The 12,253-nt window shown below is 37.0% G+C and overlaps 1 protein-coding gene across 1 annotated transcript; it reads left to right on the top strand.

Annotated features, from left to right (window-relative positions):
* The first annotated feature begins 9,743 nt into the window (after positions 1-9,743).
* On the top strand, positions 9,744-10,688 carry LOC116874388 (olfactory receptor 8B12-like). Its single transcript, XM_032869050.1, has one exon. It carries the CDS (start codon positions 9,753-9,755, stop codon positions 10,686-10,688), a length of 936 nt encoding a protein of 311 aa, XP_032724941.1. The 5' UTR covers positions 9,744-9,752.
* Positions 10,689-12,253: the final 1,565 nt, after the last annotated feature.

Raw genomic sequence — 12,253 nt, 5'->3', positions numbered from 1 at the left:
TGGCTGTCAGGATGCAATCTCAGGATAAGCAGAGTGGGGATACAGTGGTAATACAGTGATTTCAGGCAGCTGGGTCTGAGCAGGGAATATTGGCAGTACCAGCTTTAGTATCTGGGCTAGAAGCAGGGGATGATTCTGTAAATAACATGCCGGGACACTGGTAATTACAGGGAGGCTTGACCTTGACTTGTGGGTATGATTCAAATGGTGATCATGCCGGGATGCTTTTCCTAAGTAGGTGGAAACTTGTGGCTTTACACTGTCCTTTTATTAATGAGGCGTGTGTGTGTGTGTGTGTGTGTGTAGGGGGAGGGGCTAAAGAGGAGAGAGAAAGCTGTGAGGCTCTCATTTAACTGGTGTTGAATTGTTTGAGTTTACTTAAATGCATGAAATACCTTCACTTTGTTGTGTGGGTGGGATTGGAGACCCAAGACTCGACTAGGATTGTTACCTCAGCACAGTCTTTACCTTCAGGACAGATCCAATTCTCATTCCTCTAAAATTCTCTGCATTGTTTGTTAAATTTTGCTCTCTGCCACATGTCTTTTTCTAAAATGCTTTAATCACAGTACAGTTGCTTTTGAAACCCACAGAATCCTCTAGAAAAGCTGGAAAGTGATGAAATGGCAAAGTAGTAGAAAGATCACAAACTTTGAACTGTGGAGGTAAAAGCCTTCCATTGGATACACCAAAATGCTCATTTCTTACTATGTGACTTTGGGCAGATCATATATACCCTCCACCTTTATTATCTGTAGTGTAGGAAAATGATACAGTCTGAAAGCTTTGTGAGGATTAATGAAGACATATTGTGTGTCAAGGTGTTTTATAAACTATAGACTGCAGTAAAAATGTCAGTTCTTGCTTTGGCTGTAGGCCCAGTCAGTTTGAAGAATGCAGAAGGTGCCATTGGGCAAAACCCTGTGCCAAGACCACCCTTGTGTTCCTGTCTCTCAGGGGCATGGCAAGTTCAGTTCTCAGGTAGCACCAATGTGTTACCTGAGATCTAGGGATAAGTACGGTGAAGTGACCATTAGTGACAGAATCCTTGGCTCCCCACAGGAAATTGTAAGAGTAAGGTAGGGCTATATTATTCCTGAGACTTAAATCAGATAAAGACATAAGAAGAAAAATACAGACTAATATCCCTTATGAATTTAAATGCAAAAAAATCAACTGAAAACACTGCCAAATAAAATCTGGCATAATGCAAAAATAGTTTTACATAATTTCAAAGTGAGGTTTTATCCTAGGAACATTTGAAAATCAATTATAGTTGACCCTTCAACAGGGGTTTGAACTGCGTGGGTTCACTTACATATGGATTTTTTTTTAATAAATACAATATGATACTGTAAATGTATTTTCCTTATGCTTTCTTTGTAACATTTTTTTCTCTAGCTTACTTTATTATAGGAATATTAGTATATAATACATTAACATACAAAATGGGTATTAATTAACTCTTTATGTTATTAGTAAAGTTTCCGGTCAATAGTAGGCTATTAGTATTTAGGTTTTGGGAAAGCCAAAATTATACATGGATTTTCAACTATGTGTGGGATTGGCACCCCAATCCCTGTGTTGTTCAAGGGTCGACTATAATGTGATTCACATTATTAACCAAATGTAAAGGAAACCAAAAAATGATCTGAATAAGAATAAGAGAATATTTGACAGAATCCAACATCCATTCATGATAAAAATCATGATAAAAATATTACTCAACCTGATAAAGGGCATTGATGAAAATCATCATAATTATTGGTGAAAGAAGTAATGCTGTTTTCTAGATTAGGAATGCATCTAGGTTGACATCTCCAACTACTCCTACACATTGTGGTGGAAGGCCTAGCAACTGCTATAAAGCAAGAAAAATAAAAACTCATATTTATTGGAAAGGAAATTTAAACAGCCAATATAATGTTCCATAGAGAAAATCTTCATGAATCTACAGAAAAGCTAGTAGAGCAACAGGAGAATTTAGTAAGGCTAGAGGATATAGATTGAATACAAAAAATCAACTGTATTTCTATATACTAGTAATAAATAATTAAAAATTGAAATTAACAGGCACCTGGGTGGCTCAGTTGATTAAGCATCTGCCTTCAGCTCAAGGTCATGATCTCAGGGTCCTGGGATCGGGTTCCCTGGCTCAGTAGGGAATCTCTTTCTCTCTCTCACTCTCTCTCTGTGCTTTCCCTCTCTCTCTCAAATAAATAAATAATAAAATCCTAAAAAATTGAAATTTAAAAGCAATGCCATATACAATAGTGTCAAAACATGAAATACTTAGCAGAAAATTTACCAATGTATCTGTAAGGTTGGTATAATGAAGACCACAGAATATTGCAAGAGAAATGAAAATAATCCTAAATTAATGGACAGACATGGCATAATCATAGAAAGAAAGAATCAAAACTGGTTAAAATATCAATTCTCCCTAAATTGAACTATTGATTCAATGCAATTGCAGTCAAGGTCCCAAGATGATTTTGCAAAAGCTGACAGACTGATTCTTTACTTTATGTGGAAATGGAAAGGACCCAGAATTAAACAAAACAAAGCTGAAAAATAAGAGCAAAGTTGGAGGATTTACCCTGTCTGATTTCAAGAATTTCTTGAAAGATTCTGTAATCAAGATACCTAGTATTGACATAAAGATAGAGTATAAATTGATGTAATAGTTAGTAGCTCTAGAAATATATATGTATAGCTAATTTATTTTCAATGAAATTAGCTATGCAACTGAAAGCAATGCAACTGAAAAACTATTTTCAATAAATGCTACTGGACAATTGGAAATCCATATGATAATGAATGAAAAAAGGATTATACACAGAAATATAAAATTTAAAACTGGAAAGTATTTAGAAGAAAACATAAGAAAAAAATCTTGTATTGTGTTAGGTAAATAGGACAAATAAAGCATAAACCCTAAAAGAAAAAAGTTCATAAACTGGATTTTATCAATATTTAATACTTGCCCTCTTCAAAAGACTGTTAAAAATGCAAACCACATACTAGAAGACAATATTTATAAAATATGTATCTGATAAAGGACTTATATCTAGAATATATATGAATAACAGTATAAACACATTATATATATTTTGCTTACAACTCAATATTGAGACAAAGTACTTAATTAGAAAATGGAAAAAAGTGAATAAGCACTTCATTAGGGAAATGCAAACTGACATCAAATAAGGTATAACTATACATCCAGTTTAAAGTTTAAAATTACAAAATTGACATACTAAGTGTTAGCAAGGATTTGGACAAGGTGGAACTCCCATAATGATAGGGATGCTTTGAAAGCAATTTTTCAGCTTCTTATAAAGCTAAAATTACATTTATCATATAACCCAATAATCCTACTCCTTCTCCTACATATTACCCAAGAGAAATGAAAGCATATGCCCACAAAATAAACTGATGTTAATGTTCAGAGTATTTTATTTATCAAAGCCCCAAACTGGAATCAGTTCAGGTATCTATTAAGAAATGAATGGATAAACAAATTGTGTTAGCCATCCAATAGAATAAAGCTTGCCAATAAAAACGAATGGCATTGTTCCTTATTGATACAAGCAACAACATGGGTGAGCCTCAAACTCATCATGCTAAGTTAAAGTAGATATGAAAGACTTCATAGTTGATACTTACATTTGCATGGAATTCTAGAATAGCAAATATACAGTGACAGCAGACTCCTGGTTGTCTGGGCCTGGAAAATGGGGTGAGGAATTTGTCTTCAAAGAGGAGGGAAAGAACTTTTTGGAGTGATAGAAACATTCTATATCTTGATTGTGCTACTGTTTATATACATATTTATTAAAATGCATTGAACTATACACACTTAAAATGGTGAATTTTATTATGTAGACCAATAATAAAATATTAAAATAGATATGGCAGAACTTAAAGGTAATGAATTCTCTCAAAAGTCTGAAAAATGCTCACAGAAGATAGAAAAGAGGAGAGTAACTCCAACATTTGAATAATAATAATCCTAGAAAGAAAGAACAAAGAAATTTGGTGGGAAGACAATTATCAATGAAGGGTATAAGAAAAATTTCCAGGATTAGAGGATTTGTGTTGCTAGAGTGAAAGAACACTCTAAAAGAAAATAGACATACCAAGACATATTATTGTGAAATTTGAGAACACTGTGGATGAAGATCCTGAGTTTTCAGGGAGGAGGGGAAGGAGGGAGAGAGAGAGAGAAAGAGATGGTTGTAAGATGGGGTGGGATGGGGAGGTGGACAAGATAGATAGATAGATAGATAGGTAGATAGACAGGATCACATAATACATAAAGGAACAGAAATGAGAATGCTAATGGACTTCTCCTTGACAATACTAGGATCTAGGAAAGAGGGGATCTAACAGGAGAGCAGCAAAGGGAATTCCAGGCTGATGGCCATGCACAGGGTCTCAAAAACAATCAGTCCAGTTACATACAGAAGGGACAAGCCTCCAGCAGTAAAAGGAAATTGACAGATTGTTCCATATGTTTGGAAATTAATATTGATGAGTATTTGATAGATACTATGCAGCATGTGAAAATATGAAGGAGAGATACATGGCACTGGGAAATTATTATCAATTCCAGGAAAAATTTCAGATAGTACAAATAGGAAATATAATTAGAATATAGTATTTGGGTTGCTGGTTATTCGTATAGTGATGGTTATTTTTATAGTTCTAATAATGTGGATATTAAGTATTGAGAAAGAAAAATTATAACTGAAAGGACAGGAACAGGAACTGGGGTAGGAGAGTGTTAGAGAAGAACCTACACATATTTTAAGTGGAAATAATGAATTCAAATTAACAACTATTATAAAGTTAGGCCCCATTATTTACTGATCCATTAATAAATGTCTAAAATAGAGGAATCCCTTCACTATGAAAAGGTTTGAATTTTTGGCGATAACACCCTTTGTATCTGGGATTTGCTGCCCATATCCGTTCAGTCACAATGGGCCAAAGGACTACCAGGAAGCATAAAAATGGAATATCAAGACATACCGTCCTTCCTGCCCCCATGAGTAAAGGCAGCCCTACCTACCTTGCTGATTGGGGTCAATTATTTTTGCCAGGATGGTGAATCTACTTCTTGTCTGCTGGTTACAGGACTCCTAAGTGCCCTCATGGCAACTGTAACTTAGAGTTTAGTGGGAACCTTGTGTCCTCTGGCATTTTGTCATCTAGATTAAAGTCTAGCTCCCTATGCTCCCACTCTTTATTCATTCCTGCCATCTCACTCATGGGCTCAAAATTTTAGTCAGATTTGATTCGTGGTTCTTTCTTCTCTTTCCTTCTCTCTCAAACCAGAGAGATACTAAATCCTGTTCTTCCAAGATCTTATCTTTTGGCACTATTCTTACTTTACTATCTCCACTGCTTGTGAAACCTTGGCTGATGTTCCTGTTTTTAGTCTCTCCCTGTTTTAGCTAATCTTGAATGCTAGGGTTGTTGAAAATATCTTTTCCATGCTAGGGTATAGGTTTGAATGATAATGATGATGATGATGGTGATAGCAACAACATAATTTTATGTCTTCCATGTTTAAGTAATGGAAATGGCACCATTTATAATTATTATCCCCATTTTAAGATAACTAATTTGAAGCTCAGGAGAGGTTAAACCAAGTTCCCAAGGCTACACAGCTAGTAAGTGGCAGAGCTAGGAACTGTAGAGATTGGTTTGATTCCACATACAATTTCTCATTTAACTGGAATATATTTCATAGTAAAAGAAGCTGCTTCTAATAATCTTTCTGGGAAAATGCATGTAGACTAGGACTAATCCAAAGGAACCCCATTTATCACTCTCTACTTCCTATCTAATAAAGGGATTGGAAGGTTGGGCAGATATCTGTTTTGGGGACAAAAAGATGTGCTTATTTTTATACTTGTTGAGTTCAGGGTGACAACAGGATGGCATTTTATTTATTTATTTATTAAAAGATTTTATTTATTTATTTGACAGAGATCACAAGTACACAGAGAGACAGGCAGAGAGAGAGAGAGAGAGAGAGAGAGAGTGTGAGGAAGCAGGCCCCCCTGTCGAGCAGAGAGCCCAATGCAGGGCTTGATCCCAGGACCCTGGGATCATGATCTGAGCCAAAATCAGTAGTCAAATACTTAACAGACTGAGCCACCTAGGGGCCCCTAGATCATATGACCTCTGATAGATGAATTTAATTTTATGCCCATCTTAAGAGCCTAACTGGTTATATCAACTGAAGACATTTCAGCTGCCATCTTTTCTCTCTGGACAGGCTCTCTCTCTGACTTTATGGTTGGAATTGTGGCTTATTCTTGTATTTCTCTTCTATGGAGTGAAGGGTACTGACCTCACTCCACTCTGGTACTGCCTGAAGGTCTACCAGACATATGAGGTTTCATGCATGTGCATGAGGTATATATACAAAGACACTGTATTATACATATTTTCCACATTAGTATGTTATAATCCATGCCTCACATATATTTTAGTGTTAGCAATAAATAGAACAAGAAATCCATTATACAGAGATTCAAATTTTGGGAAAGATAGTTCTGCAACAAAAGTAACTTAATCAAGAAGATTTATTTCTACATTTCTTTCTGCTTGTATTGGAACAAGCCAATAGTAAAAATGACTTTATAGAAGCCCTGGTTCACTTGAAATAAAATCTAGATGCATTTGAAATGAAGTTCCCATGGAAACCACCTCTGGGGGAACAAAAATCTCAGAACTTTTTTCTGGTGTTGCATCATGTATTCAATAACCCTCTAAGATTCCTAGAGGAAAGTGAACATTTAATAAACTCCTGAGGTCTTCTTTGCCCTTGGGTCTTAAGGAGAGTTTACTTATAGTGCTTATTTTAATTTTTTTGGATAATGGATTGTTTTTTCTATTTCTTAAATATGTATAGTGGGATTGAGAACAGGGATTGGGATTCATTAGAGTTGCTCTGGGCCATGGAAATTTCTCAGTGTAAACAGACAGATGAGGCACTGTCATTGTTGAGTCTTAGCCAAGGGTGAGCAAGTCCTCATGATGTGTGTGCACACACTCACAAAAACACACAGGCATATGTACAGGGGTTTTAGTTGGATTTGCCTGAAGAAGATGTACTTCTGCCTTTGCATTTTGGTTTCTTAAGTTCTCCAGAGGTTTTCAGTTATGTTTTCTGAACAGAAAACATAACTCATCTGCTGACACTTGAATTTATCCAAATAGAGACCTATTTTTTTGGATAGAAAATTTGCCATATTAATATATAAAAGCCCCTAGAAAAGTTGCCTAGACAAAATTTTTTTAGTCTTTAACGAATAACCTACATTGTGTGACTTGTGATTGTCTAAAACCTCATTAAGGTCTCTTGACCCTCTATGTTGTTATGACCATCAGAATTTCCTCCTTCAGATCCAGTAATGCGGGTTAACATACTGCATTTAAAGTGCAGGACAAAAATGTGATGCCGTGGAAAGTTGCTGCATTGAGCCATGAAGGTCCACTGTTTTATTAGAGTAACTGATCTTACCAAAACAATACTTTTCAGGTCCCTTTCAAAGTCATCACTCAAATGTCAGATTATTCTATTTAAAATTGGAATCTGTAAACTTTGCCTTTTCTATCCCTGTCCCTCACATTCCTTTTCCTCATATAACTTTTCATATTACAAGTTTTACCTCTTTCTTTCACATACTTTTTGTCTTTTCCCACTTGAATAAAAGCCCTATGAGGGCAGGAATCACTTTGTGGTTTTTTTTTATTTTTTATTTTTTTAAAATTTTATAAACATATAATATATTTTAATCCCCAGGGGTACAGGTCGGTGAATCGCCAGGTTTACACACTTCACAGCACTCACCATAGCACATACCCTCCCCAATGTCCATAACCCCACCCCCCTTCTCCCAACCCCCCTCCCCCCAGCAACCAACAGATGAATGGATAAAGAAGATGTGGTATATATACACAATGGAATACTATGCAGCCATCAAAAGAAATGAAATCTTGCCATTTGTGACGACGTGGATGGAACTAGAGGGTATCATGCTTAGCGAAATAAGTCAATCAGAGAAAGACAACTATCATATGATCTCCCTGGTATGAGGAAGTGGAGATGTAACATGGGGGGTTAAGGGGGTAGGAGAAGAATAAATGAAACAAGATGGGATTGGGAGGGAGACAAACCATAAGTGACTCTTAATCTCACTTTGTGTTTTTTCACTGAAGAAATCACTGGGCCTTGGAAGAGTTTCAGGGATGGGGTAGATGTTCAGTTGGTAGGTGCTGAAAGAATGGCCTCCTTGTTCAAAGTCTCTCATCAACTCTCCATTATCTGACATACTGGCTGAAGAATCTGTTCTCTGCCTTTGGGTCTTCATAGAAGCTGTTATTAGTGGTTGGGCAAGTATTTGCTTTTAATAACGAAGCTTAAAATGAAGGGTCAAGTAGTGGAGAAAATTTCTTTATTTTTAAGCTTGGTGAAGGTGCAAATAATTCTTGGTATATATTGGATGTGACTGAAATAATGAATATCCTTCTCTAAAGTCTGATTCCCCTAATATTACCTTTCCTGATTTTAACACTTCCTAGATTCCCTCAAAGTTATATATGCATTTGTTTTTATCTATAGAGTCTTGTGACATCCCAGTAAGTAAAAATCCCGTTTCAGAGATTTTGCTGTCACTTAGAGGGAGGTAGCATGCTTAGTGATTAAGACTAAGAAGGTTAGAATTGGACAGAGAGGGTCTGACTCAAGATTCTGGAAGGTGTGCACCTCTCACTTTAAAGGAGAGATTAGTAGGTCTAACTTATAAGGCTGTTTTGAGGAATAAGCAAAGTACTTTTTTTTGTGCATTGTTTTAGAAACTTGGTTTTGGTACTAAGGGTACTGGATCCATACTGTTTGGTACACAGTAAGTGCTCAATACAGGGAAGCAAGTACTATTTTTCCCCATAAGGCTTTGTTGTTAATTGTGTTTACAAAGATGCAAGCAGAATGAAAGGCTTGGTCACAGTAAACCACATCCGGCATTATCAAGGGTGTAAACAAATTCTCTTCTTCCTTAGGGAGGGGGGTCTCTGGAGCAGTGATCCTGAGGGAGTCTCTGTAACTATGTCCCTGAGATCTCTAATCCAGAATAAAACTCCTTAGCCTCCTGTTATCCGTGGGCATTAGGAAAGGATGCTGTCTCATGCCTAGTATTTGGAGACTTGAGCCAAAGTCACAATCAGATCAAGTTTAGCTCAGCAAGACAATTAGAGGTTTTGATTCTCAAAGTAGAGAAGCAGGAGCAGAGGGTCTGAGATCTGAGTTGTCACTTTCTGTTCACCGGGGCCATTTGGGTGTCCATGAAAGAGTCGGATGAGAGCCAGTGGAGAACAGCACTGTGACTGGAAGCAGAAGGAGGTGAGTGCCCGCCTGACCTGGTCTGTCCTGTAGCAGAGGGGGTAAAAGCTCAAACCCCAGGACCCGGACCACCCGAGTTCACCTTCTACTGTAACTTAGCAGCACCAGGACTGGTGCAAGTCACTTGGGTCCAGCGTCCTCATCTGTGAAATGGGGATACTCACAATGCCACACAGCGTTTAGAACAGCGCCTATCCCATAGCTGGCACTCAGTAAATGTTCCTATCCTCGTCTTCTTATGTCACTCCCTGCACTTCTCTGGTGTGTAGCCTTCTCTCTCTCTGTCTCAGTGACTTGTTTCTTTTTCCCTTACAGACCCTCCTAGAGGACAATGGCTGCAGATAACGCCTCCTCTGTGACAGAGTTTGTCCTCGCAGGCTTAACAGATGAGCCAGAACTCCAGATGCCCCTCTTCTTCCTGTTTCTAGGTTTCTATGTGGTCACGGTGGTGGGGAACCTGGGCCTGATAACCCTGATTGGGCTGAATTCTCACCTTCATATTCCCATGTACTTTTTCCTCCTCAACTTGTCCTTCATAGATTTTAGTTATTCCACTACTCTCACCCCTAAAATGCTCATGGGTTTTGTCTCAAAGAGAAATATCATTTCCTATGCAGGGTGTATGACTCAGTTTTTTTTTTTCTGCTTCTTTGTCTTTTCTGAATCCTACATCTTGTCGGCGATGGCATATGACCGTTATGTCGCCATCTGTAAACCACTGCTGTACACAGTCACCATCTCTCCTCAGGTGTGTTTCCTCCTTTTGTTAGGTGTTTATGGGATGGGGGTGTTTGGGGCTGTGGCCCATATGGGAAACCTAATGTTTATAACCTTTTGTGCTGACAACCTTGTCAATCACTATATGTGCGATATCATTCCCCTCCTTGAGCTCTCCTGCAATAGCTCTTATATAAATTTGCTGGTGGTCTTTATTGTTGTGACCATTGGCATTGGGGTGCCCATTGTGACCATTTTCATCTCTTATGGTTTCATTCTTTCTAGTATTCTCCATATTAGTTCTACTGAGGGCAGATCCAAAGCCTTCAGTACCTGCAGTTCCCATATAATTGTGGTATCTCTTTTCTTTGGATCCGGAGCTTTTATGTACCTCAAACCACCTTCTATTTTACCCCTTGATCAGGGGAAGGTGTCTTCTGTATTCTACACTGCTGTGGTGCCCATGTTCAACCCATTAATCTATAGTCTGAGGAACAAGGATGTCAAAATTGCCCTGAAGAGAACCTTAGGCAGAAAAATATTCTCTTGAAAATGACTGAGAAAGGAGATCCAAAGTTTTGTTTATCAGAGTGTTTCTTTTTCTCTTCTATGAGGGAAACAAATGCCAGTGCTTGTTCTCCTATTCTTAGAGGAAAAATTTTAAATTTTATGTTCTTAAGCATAAGTTTTCTCTCTACTCCTTATTCCACCCTAACTATTCTAATCATTTTATAAAAATAGTTTCCACAGTCATAGATGGTTACTTTTGAAGAGGCCTAAGAAATAATTTAATCGAGCCCTTCATGTGATGCATTACACACAGGAGACTCATAAATATTTTGTAGGTCACCCAGGGGCACACAAGTACCTCATACCAGAGCTGGGACTGGCATCTGAGCCCCTGAATTCTAATCCACTCTGCTCTTCTTTCTTTTAGCCACACTATTGTGATGCACCTTTTTTCCTGGCAGATTTCATTTCCAAGGTTTTTATTTTTATTTTTGCATTTAAAGCAATCTCATCTATTTATAGTGATGTCATGCAACTTTTCAAGAGTTAATCTTTGGAACACTATTTTTGCAACAATGTTGGAGGTGAAAAATGTAATTTGATCTTGCAAAATGCTAGAAGTTTTAAGGTTTTTTGGTGGGAATTAAATTTCCATATAGAATCAAGCATGATATCCACTGAGATGGTGTGCAGAGCTGTAAGGATGCAGGCGAAGTTATTAGATATTCTAAGGAGAGATGTACAGATTTAAGGGAGTTAAAAATGTTGGATAAAAGCTTCACTCGTTATTTACAGACTAATAAGGTAGGAATTGGAGACTTACTTCAAGTATCTGAATGATGTAACTGAGTAATAGATAGTTTTGGGTAGACGTGGGTCATTAGAGTAGTACCGACCAACTATGTATCAGGAAGGTAGCTGCCATTGTATTTTAAGGCATTGTAAATAGCTATGATTTTTTTTAGTGGGAGAGCATAAGGGTAAGGCAAAGAGATGGTGGAGTCAAGACAGGTCCTATACTCACAGTATTAGGTAAATGGAGGCACAGCTTACATAAAGAAACAGAAGAACAATTTTTTGGCCTGAATACATTATTAGTGGTAACAGTGCTTTAAGAAGCAATGTATGTGAACTGTTTGCAAGATATCTTGACCTATGAACTTCTCTTAGGAAGGTTCTCTTTTAGAGAAAGTTTTTATCTATTATTATTATATCTATATCTAATTATATCTATATAATATATATAATTATACCTATATAATACCTATATAGATACCTATATCTATAGATATAGATACCTATATAGATACCTATATCTAATATTATATGATTATCTATTATTAATCTATTATTTTATCTATTAGAGAAACATCCTCTATTACAGAAAGTTCTTCTAATAGAAAAAAAGTAAAGCTGGGATACATGTTTAGCTTTGTCCTTTAGAAAGGTTCTGTTCAATGAAGATGTAATAAAAGAATTGAAAGTGTAGGAGAGAACTGCACTTTAGATAATATTATAAAGGGAAAGATCACTGAATTGCTTATGAGTTTTCTCTCCAACGAGACACTTAAGAATGTTGTCCCAATAGTCTAAACATTAAAGGAA

The sequence above is a fragment of the Lontra canadensis genome, unplaced genomic scaffold, assembly GCF_010015895.1.
Source record: "Lontra canadensis isolate GAN:19392208 unplaced genomic scaffold, GSC_riverotter_1.0 scaffold36, whole genome shotgun sequence".
NCBI classification, from domain to species: Eukaryota; Metazoa; Chordata; class Mammalia; order Carnivora; family Mustelidae; genus Lontra; species Lontra canadensis.
This window is presented reverse-complemented; position numbering and strand designations above follow the sequence as displayed.

Bases quoted from the DNA above. Each gene is read 5' to 3' on its own strand.
- LOC116874388 (XM_032869050.1), top strand. From the start codon at position 9,753: ATGGCTGCAGATAACGCCTCCTCTGTGACAGAGTTTGTCCTCGCAGGC.